This window comes from Salminus brasiliensis, chromosome 25 (genome assembly GCF_030463535.1).
Source record: "Salminus brasiliensis chromosome 25, fSalBra1.hap2, whole genome shotgun sequence".
Classification (NCBI taxonomy): domain Eukaryota; kingdom Metazoa; phylum Chordata; class Actinopteri; order Characiformes; family Bryconidae; genus Salminus; species Salminus brasiliensis.
In genome coordinates this window covers 6,930,724-6,947,391 of record NC_132902.1, presented here as the reverse complement: position 1 = coordinate 6,947,391, position 16,668 = coordinate 6,930,724, and the positions used below count along the sequence as shown (strand labels likewise).

Sequence of the window (16,668 nt, the reverse complement as noted above, 5' to 3'; positions counted from 1 at the left end):
CTACAGCCAGCCGTTTGCGGAGAAGTCTGCATGAAGTTCCTCTAACTCCATCTTTGACAAAGCCTGCAGAGGAAAGCGACACACACCACCATGATATCCAAACCACTCCATTGCTTGCTTTAGAGCAGGAACACCAAACTTCCGTGTCACCTAAAAGCAAAAATCTAATCAGTATCCCAAAAAGATAATTCATAAAACTTAAGATAAACTGTTTATGAACCTGACTCAATGTCTCAATGTTTCTTCAATGTCTATATTCATATATTTGGTAAATGTGTTAAAGCATTGTGGCATATACAGTTTTCTGTGAGCTACTATCATTTTTTTCTGCCTAGTTCTTTTCCTAATCATGAACCAGCCTGTGTGACACCCAACAGGCATGTGACACTCAAAATCATTGAGATCACATTTTGTCTCCACAAATGGGTTGATGTAAACATTATCTGATGCTTCTGGCACATATGTTCATTTATATATAAACTACTATTTATATGAGTAACAGGACATGCATGTATCCATCTGTGGTCCTGTATGAAAGTCGTGTGTCTGTCGTAATTTGTGACTCACTGCTGTGTTTGGTTCAATGAGGCGGTATTGGATCTCTTTTGCCTTGTCCCACTGCCCTGATATACACAGGTGTGCTAAATCACACACCTGCTGACCCAAGACATTTGCTAAGGCGCATACACCACCAACAGCACCTACAACAAGCACAGACAAAAACATATGATATTCTACAATTAATCACAAAATATTTTTTTTAAATGCAAAATAAGAATCAACTATAGTAAATGTAGTTCAGAAATTGAAAATTATGCTATGGTAGTGAAGTGGTAGTGATTTTATATACAATCAGAAAAAAAACCCTGAACCCACTACCGTCAGTCACTGTGATATTAAGCATCATTTTCTCATTCATGGATTATTGGCATGTTTTATTTTTTGTGATGTCTGCCACTACATCACAAAAAATGATGTTTTTTGCATAAGTTACATAGGGAGCTTTACCTGCCGAAGACATCATACATTGATGTATTTACCTCTCCTGATCACTCCTATTTTACATATTTATTACACATTCTTAGACCTTCAAACTAAATTTAATAAAGGAAAATATAAGAGTAAACATAAAGTACAGTACCAATTGGTCCTGTGTGGCTTTATACTGGTCCTCAGCAATGTGAAGTAGGCTAAAAGGTCTGAACAAGCAGGGCATTGTGCCACAAACAAAAGACATTTTGGAGGAGATGATAGAGTAAGTTATTAAAATAAAACTGAAAAGGGATACAAAGACATCAGAAAACCACAGGGAGAGCTTGTCAAGCGTCCTGTAAGGGTAGTGTGGACCATCACCAGGCAATACAGAAAGCTACAATTGCATGTTCAGTTTAAGTGTTTCTTTGTACTTTAATTGGTGAAAAAGCACAGAAATGTGCAAAAAAAGAAACAAAGAAAAAGAAACTCCTTAAATACACTTATCAGCCATATTATTAGCTGCCTAATGTTGAGTAGGTCCCTCTTGTTCTGCCACAACAAATCTGATCATTCGAGGCAGGGACTCCACAAGACCTCTGAAGGTGTCCTGTGGTATTTGGCACCATATGCAGCATATTCTTTAATCCATGCAAGTTGTGAGGTGGAGTCTCCATGGATCGCATCAATGAGCCATTGGCATCCATTACCCTGTCACCAGTTCATCAGCTTTCCTTTCTTGGACCACTTTTGGTAGGTACTGACCCCTGCATATCAGAAATACCCCACAAGACCTGCCTGATCTGTTGGAGATGTTTTGATCTGGGTTCAATTCAGTTCCACAATGGTGGCTCAGCGGTTAGAGCTCTGGACTATTGATAGCCACGTAAATAAAGATAATTGTGACCATGATTGGTTTTATCTGCAGTAATGTACACAGTGCTTGTACATTTTATGTAGTGGTTAACTGCCTGGCCTAAGGTGGTAAGAGCAAGTTACCTTTTTTGGTGTTCCAGAGTGTGACTCTATGCTGGCAATGTGCTACTGTTTACTCTTATGTTCCCCCAGAATTATTCTGTCAGTGTTTGACGTTAATTTTGATAAGAATATTTAGCTCTGTCACTTGATAGAATATGTTTAGATGTTTGTTGCAGATAATTCAGGAAAAAAAATTAGGTACTAGTATTTTACTGCAGAAGTTTGTTACTTTACTGAAGTTGATTGTAATAATTCAGGAAAAATATATAAAATAATGGTGTTTTTTTACATTTATGTAAATGTATTGTTTTTCCACTTAATTTAAATAAGTGGAATTTGACTTTAATGCTGCATTTCATAATTAGGGAGTCATTGCTGCCAGTCATTTGATGCTTTTTTTATAATCTGTTGTACTGTGTATATCATGCTAGTCCACATTGGATTAAATTTCTTTGGCATTGGCTATTTCCCAGATTTTACAGATGACACAGTTTGCATTGCACTACCTTACTTTATGTGCTCTGTGCATGCTGTCAAGAAGGATAGACATGTTTTTAAAATATGAACTAAACCAATCCTGGTGATTATTTCCCCTGATTGTGTAGGCTTCTACCTCAGTGCTATGTTGATAAATGTTGTGTATCATCCATGGAGCCCAGCATTGATTTGATATTTTTAAACTGACATGCTGCAGCACAGTATCGAGTCTGGCACAGTGCAGCATGTTTGTAATTTTTTGTCTTTTTACTAATTACTGATTGTGTAAAGCTGTAAAGCTGCTTTGTGACAAATCCGGTTTGATTTGATATGATGATAATAGTTTAATAACATTCTTTGGTGCCCAATTGAAGTCCCCTGATTAAGTCCAACATGATTACTATGTCCAATTGTCCCCTTTAAAAGCATTATGGTAACCATGAAACATAGACACTGGAAATGGGCTCTCACCAACTGAGTATGCAGCCATTAGGAACCCAGCTGATCCTGCCAACACTTGGAAATTCTGTGTTCTGGTTTTGTGCACAATCAGACTTATTCTCGTGATCTATCAGTTATCCAAGATTCAAAAGAGAAAAGAAGAAACATTGTTGGTTTAATCTTACAGAGCAATGTAGTGTAAGGACAGTAGCTGTAAGGTGTTACATGTCACATGGAAAGTATCCTATACCCTAAATTATTAAACACTGGGAAGACTAATGTCTTTTAGTAATTCTTAAACAAGATAGTAATTCTTAAAGTAAGAAGATTAAATGTGAAGAGGGGCCCTGGTGTAACATGGAGGTCTATGGCCATGTAACTGCATAGATATGTAGCATTTGCATAATATAATAAAACTAAAATCTAATCTAATTTAACCAAATGTGTAAATCTAAGTAAAAGTAAAGTAAAGTCTAAGTCTAAGTAAAAGTCTAAAGTAAATCTATAAGAAAATTATGAAATGAAAGAGTCTCTTACATCTCCACCGCTGTCTTTAAGGCCAACTATATTTGGATGATGGGATAACTGGACCACTGCATCCACAGGCAAATCCAGAAAGGTGTTGGCTGGTACATTGTACAGCACAACAGGTACAGGACTAGAATCTGCAACCTGTGTGTTGGGGGACACAAAAAAGAAGGCTTTTCAATTTTGTACTGTGAAAAAATGGTGTGTTTATACTACATAATTTAAGTATCGTTTCGAACTTAAGCACATGCCAGAGGTAAATTTACACCAAATTTGGCACACTATCTCACGTTGTATATAAATCTTAAAGTTCGTCCCAAAAGCATGAGGCCTGGATACTATACAGTGTTGAAGTGCAATTTGTTTGGATCATGATTATTTATAACTATAAGTTCAGGTTCTTGGGGTTCCGTTCATACCACATTTGTGTATGTCGGGTATACGTTTAACCCCTTGACATATATGACACAATGCACCCATAATGGACCTGTTTGGTCCAAGAGACAAGAGAAAGTGAGTTAGAATTTCTATTAAAAGTCGCCTATGATTTTATTATATTGTACCGTTGTACAATAAGCTGTAGGTAATTGTGCACTGCCCTGCTTAGCGAAGTACCCACTGAGAAACCTTAAAAAGTACCTTGTTAAAAGTACTATGGTCATAGGAGACTCAAAAGCCAGTCCTTTAGGGGCTCCAGTGGTAACAGTTAGTTTACCAGGAGCAAAGCACCGGACATTAGTGGCAACCTTAAGCTGTTAGCCAATACAAGATATTTAAGCATAGCCATTTATGTAGGGGCTTATGGTTCTTACACAGTTGGTTAAAGTTTAAGGGCAAGCTTAAACAAGCTGTAGGATAGAAATTGTATACAGCACCTTTAAAAAGCAACAATAATGACTATATAAATATATAAATATAAATATAAATAAATACATTCACAACTAACAGAGAGAAGTGGAAAATACAGCACATACATTTAATTAACCATTGGTGTGTGTAAAAAGGATCGTCAGTGCCTTCTCCTTTTCAAGAAAAAAACAAAAATGCTAAGAGGAGCTCAATTTTTTTCCATTTAAAATGAAAATGACAGAAGAGTGCTAAAACAAGATAAAAATGCACTTTTTTTCCACCTGGCAAGATGTACCCATCATAGAGTCTGTCCACAAGTGAAGCCTGAGGACTCTGATCCTACATAGAGCATCTAGCCTACTGTCATCAACTATTTGAATAATAGTAATTCAGCTTGTTATTTAAAAAAAAAACCCAAACAGATAGGGTTGACCTGGATGGGAATAAACTCACAGAGGAGCCCCTATGAAAAAGAGAATTACCTCAGGAAAATGTAAACCTGTCTGAATATGGCTTAAAACATACATACATAAAAGACTTTAACATTTCAACATAATAAAAAGCTGCTATTTTGTTCACCGTTGCTGCCACAGACAGTTATGTAAAGTTATCTTTAGGAAAAGTCACTTCTTTTAGAATGTCTAAATAAACTGTTACTAAAAATATTTAAATTTTATTATTATTTATTGTAAATCATGTATTATGTATTGTTTAGAAGCACCTCTTATCTTTGTGTTTGTGTAAGTAATAAAGGAAGGATTGGATTAGTATCACCTGAAACTTTGCATTAGGCGATTCTGATTTGATAGGGGAAAAGAATTTTGATTGGAACATTCTTACTAAGCACCAATGTAAATTGTCATTGTCATGCCTAAAACTCATTTCTCCAAATTTGCAACTTCACAGAAGAAGGAAGATTTCATTTAAAGTCATTTGTGTGTGTGTACTGTATTTCTTTACTAAGCATTTTATAAGCCCCTTTGTTTCATTATGCGTTTGTCTATCTCTTGTAATTAGAAAAATATAAAGCCAATGTCAAGAAAATGTAAGGTTGGCAGAAGGCTATTTGTCAAATGTCAACAAAAGTTTAATTAAAGAAATGGTATGTTTGATCACAATCCAACATCAACAATACAACACCTTCATGACCATGAAGCATGGTGGTGAAAGTATTTCTTGTGCAGGGAATAGATACTTGATGCACGTCTCAAAATGGGTGAGAAATTTAGATGCTAAAAGGACAATGACCCCAGGCATCAGGTCAAGCTATCATGCAGTGGTTTGAAAATAACTAGTTGGATTATAGCCTTGTCAATGCCCCCTAAATCCAATTGAGAATATAAATGTCTTCATCAGTGAAAACCAAATAACCCATTACAGCCTAGACAGATGTGCAAAGAGGACTGGAGGTAGATCACCAGATCTAGGTAGCTGTAGTAGCTTATAGCTGTAGTAGTTTGTAACTGTAGTTGCTGCCAAACATGCCTATTATTTATAAATTGAGGAAATGTCAGTTCTTTAATTTAGACATGTAAAGATTACAAAAACCTAACGTGGCGGAAGGAAGGCCGAGTCAACATTTCTTGCTGGTAGCAGGTTCTTTGATTACAGAGAGCTGCAGCTTGATATGAAGGCGCTAATAGCAGCTTTATAAGCACAGCATCTCACCAGAACAGTGCAGAGGGCACTAGCCTCCAGGCTAACTAGCAAGGGCTAGTATAATCATTTCTGTTGAAATGTATGATCAAAAGTATATCCATTATATAATTTACTGTCAGGTTTGACAGCTTCATGTAGTATTTGTGAGACAATATTATTATTAATCACATGAAATGAGATCACACGAACACTTTTTTCCTACAGGTGTGTGGCATGCTGTGTTGTTTGGATCAGTAGAAACAACTCCCATTTAAAGTTTATAAAACACAACAAAATACAAAAAATCTCAAACAGTGTGTAAACATTTTACTACTGACTGTAAATACTATGATTGATTCATTGATTAACAAAATAACTAACATGAAGAGAAATAACTATGTTACAAAAGAAAATTTACACATAATTTATTTTAACCAGGGCAAGACATATAACTCACCTGTGTATAGTGGTTAATGAGGGCACTGCTATTCATCCTGCCCCGGTAAAAACATGGTGTCACGACTAATACGCAGTCAGCACCTGCATTGGCCATGGTCTCACTCATTTGGATTGTGGCTCTGGTGGCTACAATGACAACAACATACTACTACTAATAATAACAACAACAATAAAACAGCATGTGAACATTTCAAAAGGAATTATTTTAGTTAAATGTAGGTAAGAACCACTCAATCCATGAAGAAGGTAGCATTTTGTTCTGTTTTCTTTTTTAGAAGTCTAGAAGTGACTTGTATGTGTGCTAAAACATGCTCCAACTGAACTGGAGGATTGTTTAAAAAAGAACATCCTTGGTAAGTAAGCTAATAAACCAGTTAAGTATAGTTTAGAATACAAATGTTTTGACAAATTATTATAGACACAAACTAGAATGAAACAGATTTGAGAGGTTTTGTGAGACAGTATTTTTATTAATCATGGCATATGCAAATGCGTTAAAAGAATGATAATGATACAGATTCTGCACACAGTAATGGTATTGGTAATGCTGGTAGTAATCATTTTTAAATGATTAATTTTAAACATAATTTGACATTAATCGCATGGTTTTGTTCTGTTAGTTTAATCTGCCAAAAGTCAGTTTGGTAAACACAGTAGCTCACAAGAATATTTCCACTTTTTACCAGAGACAGGTACAGCAATGATATTTCTGTTGACATTTTCAAAGAGAGTACTATTAGAGCTTGTTGTCAAAACCATGGCCTTTACAACTTTAAGGTTTACCATTTTACCATTTACCATTAAGGAGATACCAAATAAATACAGTGCCCTCCATAATTATTGGCACCCCTGGTTAAGATGTGTTCTTTAGCTTCTAATAAATTGAGTTTTTTTCTAAATAATATAGGACCACGATGGAAAAAAGAGTAAAATCCAACCTTTAACTCAAGTGAATTTATTCAGTAGGAAAAAAATCCCACATTAAGAAATAATTGTTTAACATCAAATCATGTGTGCCACAACTATTGGCACCGCTGATGTTATTACTTTGTACAACCCCCTTTTGCCAACAAAACAGCACCTAATCTTCTCTTATAATTTTTCACAAGATGGGAGAATACAGATAGAGGGATCTTTGACCATTCTCTCTAAATCATCCAGCGACCTGGGTCCTCTCCTCTGCACTCTCCTTTTCAGCTCACCCCACAGGGTTGAGGTCTGGGGACTGAGATGGCCATGGGAGGAGCTTGATTCTGTGTGTGGTGAACCATTTCTGTGTAGATTTGGCCATATGTTTTGGGTCATTATCTTGCTGAAAGCTATTTACCCATTAACATAAGATGAAAAGGGGGAGAAAATGTAACTAGAAAAGTGCATTTCCTGAAGCAATTGCAGGATGGTTGTAGTTAAAGTTGCTCCCTCTTCCAGGCAGTTGCTGTTAATACGTCACTAAGTCGTCACTAGTGAACCTCTTATTCTCCCCAACATGCTTTGATAGGTTAGAGCACTCCCCGTGGTAGACCAGGTTTGCTATGCTCCAAAACTATTAATGCTACATTTGCCTACCTGGATAACAGCTGTCAAAACAGGGCTCATCTCACAAATTTTTAACTGTTTATTTTACTCTTCAAATTCCTCATACAACAGCTTTCAAGACTAGTAATAATACTACTATTAAAAATGTGAATACAAATAAAAATCTATAAAATCTGTAAAATGTAATGCACTCTCAAAACAAACAACACTGAAATAAAAAAAAACTAACATTAAAGACTGCAACAAATGTGAATTCAAAAACTAAAACATGCATAAAAAATAAATAAATATTTTAAATTAGAATATCCTTGCTGATAATTAGGTCCAGTACATTGACCCAATAGTGGGTGACAACATGTCAGCACTCAAAAGTGTCAACTAAAGCAATGTGCTTTTGTCATACCAATCAAATAAAGGTAAGAGAGCTGGGACTGTGATGGTGTTCAGTTCAAGTGATTCAGAGGACTGAAATATGCGATTTGAGTAAATGCAAATCATATTGGCACTTGTAACAAGAGTGTACCACCTCCAAATCATGCAAATCTGCAAATAAGGTTTGTTACCAAAACATTTTGTTTGTAATTAACCAAACCAGAACAATTTAATGGCTCAATGCAGCCAGATAGCAAGTGTTTTCTCACCTTTAACATAAAATGATTGCTGTGGTTTCAGAATTATTCAACCCCTTCATGAAAAGCATTTTGGTACTTAGTAGAGCATTTGTTCCTGTTATGATCTGCTGCAAATGTGATGTAAAGCCAGACACCACCTTCTGGCAGCATTCCTGAGGATTCATAGCCCATTCCTCATGGGCAATGGCCTCCAGTTCACTAATATTCTTGGGTTTGCATGCTGCAACTGCCTTCTGCAAATCCCACCAAATAATTTCTTTAAGGTCCAAGTCTGTAATGACCTGTAATGACCAACTGTAATGACCACTCCATAATCCAGGAATTCTTCTGAAACTTAGCCTTGGTGGATTTGATTGAATCCCTCCACATGCTGTAGTTTTCAATGCCAAATCTAAACAGGATATACTTGTTTGTCTTGAATAGCACCCCCCAGTTGCTAAATTGTTAAAAACTTCACATGTCAGTAGAGAAGCCCTACAGGATCATACCCATCAAGTTCGGGGGACAAAGAGCTCTTGCACAGCAGTATAAGGTGTACCTAGGGCAAATTATAAAACTGGTTAAAAGGTGGGGCTGGATGTGATTCTTGACTACACCTTATGCAAAATTAACCTTCTGGCAAACCCAAAAACTCATACAAAGTCTACCTCAATCTGCAGTAAACATTTAATTTACATAGGTAGTTGGTGTAATTAGAACCATCATAATTAATTCAGATCTATCATTTTCTACTTCTTAGGAACATTGTCAAGCTAAGAAATGCCTTATGTCTGCATGATGGCCCATAAAGTCATTTATTCAAGGCTAGACTATTGAAATGCATTATTGTCAGAATTCTTCAGCAGGAACCTCAGTAAACTTCAACTCATACGAAATATTGCAGCTAGGGTCCCTAGTAAAAGTAGAAAATGTGATCATATCAGCCCAGTTCCATCAGCACTGCACTGGCTCCCAGTTAAATTCCATATTGATTATAAAATGATGTGATTGATGTAGAAGTGTTTCAGGGATCCTTCTGGTTCTGTCCTTTTTTAATTAGTTATAGTGAGAAGAAAAATGTGGTGGTATGGTGACTTTTTGTCAATGATTTATCTAAGCCTGATGATCATCAACAACTCTTCTTCTAAGGTCCTCTCCTTTGTATTATTATACACGTGTTGTGAAGATTAGAGTTTGATAAATCCCTGTTCTTTTAAACAATAATATAACACCTGGCTTTAATTTCACCTTCAAATAATCTGCTAACTCTAAAGGTTCACATTTTTTTGCCACTTACAGATGTAATATTGGATAACTTTCCTCAAGAAGAAAATGATCAAGTCTAATATTTTTGTATAATTTTCTTGAGAGAACACCAAGCATCACCAAGATGTATTCACTTTGTGTTTTGATCTGGCATCAAGTCAGTAAACTTCCTGCCATTATGTCTTCATTGGCAGTATCTACTATTTCTTTGCAATTTATCATCACATATGTCTGAAGTTTATTACTACTAAATATCAAGGAAACCCAACAAATTGTCAGACCAAATTTCATGGATTTCTATTGTTAAAACTTCCATTTAGTCTAGTGTTACGTCTCAAGTAAATCAGTTGCCCGCCAATACAGTCATTAGCATAGTTGACTATTCCTTTACTTATTAACACCTGTCTGAAGTTTATCCCAACTAAATTTTGAGAAAAAAAAGAGTTAGTCCCTTATCTTTGTCTGGTATGATGAGATCAAATTTCACCGAATTTCAGCAAATCACCAAATTTGGTGCATATTTAGCTTCATTCTGTTATGCTGTTATGGAATTCTTGAACCAAATTATATGTGTTTTCGAGAGTGAGAAATGCTTCACAAATGGGTGAATGTCTAAAAAAATAATAAGGAGGAGTCCCCTTGTCACAGGTGGCTGAAGGGCCCTTGCACAATGGTGCAAGGCATACCTGGGGGAAACCACAAGACAAATGGGTCCGGATGTGATTGACTACACCTGAGGCAAAATACATGTACATTCTAAAACTACAATAAACATGACTTTTTATAAGTGGTGCTATGCTATTATAATATCCACATTTATTTAATCAGGATTGGGCCATTAGTAGCAATGCATGCTTTGAGGCTGAGCAAACCAAGCAACACCAAGATGTAAACACTTCCTGTTGGTGTCTCAAGTTAAGCAATTGCCTGGCACTCTATCCTTGATAATAGTGTCCCATATCCATTCATAGTTTCATTCATTCCTAAATGGCATTTAAATTTTGCATTTAAATCATAGGTGGTGCAATAGAGCCACAGCGATACCACTCTTCTGTATATGCACTATAGTGCCCGCCTGGGGCTGATCGTGCTGATTTCTTGCACCTCATAAATATAGCCGTGAGCAGTGATTTATGGGGTCCTCGCACCGTGTCTTACAGTGCTCTCAAGATACACACTTTACATTGCCCTTCACTTTCATAGTCAACTTGATCTAAGCATGACTTGATCTAAGGAGTCCACAGATTGTTTTAAGATATACTTGATTTTAATGAATAGGGACACCCAGTGGCCAATTTTGTTGCACAATATGATCATAATTTAAGTGCTGTATCAAACCCAAAAGGCATACTTCATCATTGAATATAGGTAGTTAAAATTATGAGACGATAAGACCAATTTGGTCTGTTACCAAGTAGGTTTTGCATATTATGCCAATATGCAAGCAATCTAAGTAGGCAAACCTGCATTGTTTTATCAACCTTTATTGTTTGTCATTACCCAAAGAAACATTAAAATGTCTCTTAACGAGATCTTAAGCAAAACGCATTTGCAGGCACCCCCATTGATTTCTTGTGCCTGTCGGCCTTATAGTTCGGTCTGTGCAAAAAAGGCAGAAAAAGAATAATTCAGAAGAATAATAAAAATCATGCTTAGGCTTTAATAATAGTAAACATACCCATAAAATTGCAGCACAGGGTGTAGTGTAGTCAACTATCACATCAGGCTTCACCTGTCACCAGTTTTGTGGTACGCCTATTATGCGAGGACCTTTGTCTCACTGTAACAGTTATTATTTATTTTTTAACATATTTTTGAGTTAAAAATTTAAAATTAGTGAACAAACTTTTTCTAATGTTCTCGAATTTTGGTAGGAACATCTTTCCACATATATTCTTTTGGCTTGTATTAGCTCTGTTCAACAGCAAGTCAGCCATATTGGAGTTTACTTCCATAGGTCTATTGGTAACAGAATGCAGAGGGCTGTTTGCCCATACCACAAAATTTGTTTCTGGTTTTTCTAAATTATAAAAAGTGGTAAGTACATACAGAATTTTTGCTGGTTCTGGGTTTTTTGTGTGCTCAATGTGTGGCATGAGGCTTTCAGCAAGCTTACATGACCAAACTGCTTGATGTCCAAGTGGTGTTCAGAAAATCAAGTGGGCTGTAGAATAGATTAAATGTCAAGGGCAAGCCTGGCCTTATAGGTAAGAACACTGTTCACCCTATACGGGAGGGTGCCGCTTAGCTCATGCTCTTTTAGTTAGTCAGCAGCGTGGTGTGTACCAAGCTGCTAATGATCCAGAGCCAAGACCAGGCCACAGACAGACAGGCTAAATCAATCGTCTGTGAGCTTCTCTGAGACATCACCTAGAATCAACCATATTGAGACTGTGACTAAGCCCTGAAATAATCTAAACAATCTGAAATTATAAGTGTTCAGAAATTTGACGCTTAATGTCTTACCCAAACTGTGACAATCAATACTTAGCACTAAATGAAGCCACCGCTGCAGGCTATAATTATGTACACACCCTAGATTATTACACAAATAAGGTGGAGTATGTGTAATACTCCCCTAATCTATAGGAAATACTGTGACATCTTCACATCTTTTGAGATTCTAACCCAATGGACCTAGATTAACCGACTGCTAAGAAATTACCTTGTAATCTACCTTAGACAATATGCACCACTTAAATGCAAAAAGATGAGGCAGAAAAAGCTTGCCACATGTACAACATGCACACTCAATGTAAAACTACTAAAAGAAGTACTCAAATCAAACCTATTTTAACAACATTAAACTCCTCTCTTAGCTTGGGTCATGTCCCTAAATCTTTCTAACTAGTAGTTATTAAAAGCTTTACATAAGAACAACTCTGCTTATACAGTGGGGAAAAAAAGTATTTAAAACGTACAGAAAACGTTTGACCTTTTGCCAACAAAGGATATATAACAGTATTGAGTATTGAGATGAACTTTTGTTATTGACCAAATACTTATTTTCCACCATTATTTGCAAATAAATTCTTTAAAAATCAGACAATGTGATTTTCAGATTTCTTTTCTCATTTTGTCTCTCATAGTTGAGGTCTTCCTATGATGTCAATTACAGGCCTCTCTCATTTTTTCAAGTGGGAGAACTTGCACAATTGGTGACTGACTAAATATGTTTTTTCCCCACTGTATCTGCATTAGAACCACATATACAGAACATTTCAATCAGGCTACACTAAGACAGCTCTAGCAAATATACCAAATGCTCTTCTGCTTGCCATCATAGCTGCATATCCCTTTTGGTGTTACTTGACCTCACTGCAACTTTTGATACGATATGACTATTCTTTTAGGAAGTTTAGAGAACATGCTTCGAATCACAGGAACAGCCCTAACATGGTTCAAATGTTATTAAACTGAACATTATCAGTTTGTAAAAATAAACAATGTTTCTTCAAATTATATAAAAGTAAGATATAGAATCCTGCAGGACGCTATTTTATTTTTTCAATTCTTATCATCTCTATTTTGCTAATACCCATCTTACATATTTTATGTTTATTATGTAATTATTTGACTTTTGTTTTATTTTGTAGCCCTGTCTTATCTTATGTGTTTTCTAGTTTTACTTTATGCATCATTTTATAAATTCATTTGTAGTGTTATTTGCTTTGAGGTCACCCTTAGTGTATTCAGAGTTTAAATAAAGGTTGATTGAGTATTCATATTGCCACTAAACACAGTTATAAGCAAACAGGTTAATAACTTCCACGGATGACTCCCGCAGATTATACACAACTGTACATAACAACCAAAACTGATTATATTAAAGTAGAATCTAAAATAGATTAAAGAAAATCAAGGACTGTGTAAAAGATGTGAAATGCTGGATGTTACAGAACTTCCTCCTTTTAAACAGGGACAAAATCGCAGTTTGCCTTTTGGGTCCTAAAGCCGCAATAAATAAATGATCAGACTTTGTTAAATCTGTCTGTCAGACTTTGTTAAATTGATTTCTCTGTTACTCCTGGTTCAATAGCTAAAATCATAGCATCATAATTTATTCAGACCTATCATTTGACACATAGTTAACATTACTAGCATAGCTTTTCTACATCTTCCGAACATTGCCAAGTTAAGAAATGCATCACTGCATGATGCAGAAACAATTATATATGATTTAATTGCTTCAAGGCTAGACTATTGCAACTCACTATTGACCTGCCGCTTGCATGCAATCACTTTGTGGACAGGAAGTGGATGGATGCCAGTGTTTCAGGGTACTCCCATACTAGCCAAAAGGTAACACAAATGTTTTTGGCTAGTATCTTGTTAGCTAAGCTGTTATAGTCATATCTGCTAGAGCTGCTAGCCACACTCTTTTCAAGTTCATGACTGCCCACCTGCTCTACCTGACACAGATGGAAGACTAACCTCCCCAAAACTCTGTCAGTCTGTCTGTCTATTAATCTATCCCTCTATAATCTATCTCTGTCTGCATCCTACATTTTGTCAGTTTGTAGACAATGCTGTACCTTGACCTAGCAACACCTTAACACCAAGTATATCACAGGAACACTGCTGAGCTGCAATAACACTTAGACTTTCTATCATTTCTATATATTCTGCACTCTCAACTTTTTTTATTTCACTTTTTTTGCTTTGTAAGCACGTAAAGGTAAAAGGTAAAGGTGCACGTAAAGCACTGGTATTTACTCCAGGAAATGCATATCTAGTTATATTATATTATGATTATATCAGTACACCTGAGCAGATGGTGGTACAGTGACCTTTTATCAACATTTTTAAGTACTTTTGGCATCTTGTTACCTCCAAAGGTAAAAAAGTCTTATGTGCAGTCTTATTACTAGAATTCTGTAAAGCTGTTTTGCAATGCCAGTTGTAAAAAGCGCTATAAAATAGATTTGATTTGATATATATACATAAAGTAAGAAAGAGAAAAATCTTACACTCGCAGCCAGACCCTGCCATAACCAGTGTAGCTTGAGGCAGAGCCTGTCTAACACTCCTCACAACTTTTATCCGCTCCTCTGTTGTCAGGTAAGGGTATTCTCCATTAGATCCCTGAACCACAAAACCTTAATAATAAAAGAAATGGTACTCTGTCAACAACAGATAAATAACAAATATTTATTTCAATTATTATTTACAATAACTATATACTGCATGTCATAAATGCAAGTTCATGAAAAACTGACTGAGAGGGTACACTGCTGTGGATAATTATCCCTTCTCAATTTCCTATTTTTTTTGTATATTAGTCACATTTAAATGTGTCAGACAAAAAAATGCAGCTTTATAATGTAATTTTTATTTATTTATTGAAGATAAAGATTTATTCAAAACCAAGACCAGGACACATCAAGTCTGAATCAAGGCCTGTAGTGGCCGAGACGGAGTCAATACCAAGGCCATATTACCAAGGACACATCAAATCAAAACAAAAAGAAGAAAATGGAAAAATGAAATTAGTTTCTAATTTATTGAACAATCATTATAATTTATACATGATATGCTAACATGTTAAATTATATGTCTTCCTATATTTTGTAAAATAGTAGCTTAAATATAATATATATATTAATAATTATTTTTGTAGTCGTCATCAAACTAAGTCAATGTAACTCAATGTAAAGCAAATGATGATGATGTTTCGACTGAATATAAATGAACATCATCCATACATTTTTATTATTAAATGTCAACTGTCAAACAAAAACTATCCAGTTAAGAAAGTAACAATTAGATCCTCAACGTGTGCCAGCACTCAACAACTTTGATCACTGCTCAATTCCTCAGCACATCACAGTGCTTCAAAGTTAGCATCCTGCCATTACTATGTTAAATTAGTCATATTTAGACCAGAAATAGAAAGAAAGAAAGCCATAGTAGATGTCATGTGGCTAGACATGTACATAGAGATAAAAACAGGCAATGCTAATGTTCTGTTACCTCGACTAACTTTAATAGCCTGTTTTTTCACCTTGAACACTTTAGAAAGGATAGTAAGCTCATACAAAACATAGTGTCCAAGACTGAGAGCACTCATTTATGATCTCGAGACCAGTCTCAAGAACTTCAACTAGTGACTTGTCTACTAAAATGTTATGAAGTAAAAAACCACAGTGATATAAAAGACTCATCACAAGTTATCACAAACACTCACAAACACAATTTACAATTGTTACTGCCAGTGGTGGCACAACCATTTCTTAGGTGTAGTTTTTAGTCAATTAATCTTCAATTAATTTAATGATAATTTAACAGCTGCATTGTGGTTTACTTGTGATTATGTGTGTCTAACTTGTGTTGTCTCTAATTTTACAATTGGTTGGATGATTGGAAACTGATTGGAAAATGTTTAACTGGAGAAAGGGGCAAATACTGCATGCATAAAACACATTTAATTATGTAAAATAAAGCATGCCTAAAAATGTCTTTAAAATTACACTCACCTCTGAAAGGTATAGTACAATATTTCTGAAGATTTTCATCTAGGCTTCGGTAATCTATTTCTCCTTCCTGTGTAAATGGAGTTGCAATAGGAGGATAAATGCCCCCAATATCAAACCTTTTACCGGCATACTCTCTAATACCTCTCCACGCTGAAGTAACTCCTCTTCTGCAGACATGACCAGAATATCTAACCGAAAACATGCCTGTGGTTTTTGATTTAGGAACAAAGTAGAGACAGTCTGAGAGATACTGAGCAATTATACTTTAGGTCTGTGAAGGGCACAGTCCCTTTAGTTAATATGCAACAGCACTCTAAATATTGACAATGGAAACATTTTTACCATAACAAGCACATTTCAACTTAAAAGTCCACCACATTAAAACACTGCAATAAGTTAAAATGTTGAGATCTAAATATAAGATTACTGAAATATGT

The 16,668-nt window shown here is 35.6% G+C and overlaps 1 protein-coding gene across 1 annotated transcript; it reads right to left on the bottom strand.

The window, feature by feature from the left end:
* hoga1 (4-hydroxy-2-oxoglutarate aldolase 1) lies at positions 1-16,433 on the bottom strand. Its single transcript, XM_072671670.1, has 7 exons — positions 16,232-16,433; positions 14,726-14,854; positions 6,341-6,468; positions 3,406-3,540; positions 2,899-2,995; positions 568-701; positions 1-150 (listed from the first exon to the last, which is right to left on the bottom strand). Exons 1-7 carry the CDS (start codon positions 16,431-16,433, stop codon positions 1-3), a joined length of 975 nt encoding a protein of 324 aa, XP_072527771.1.
* Positions 16,434-16,668: the final 235 nt, after the last annotated feature.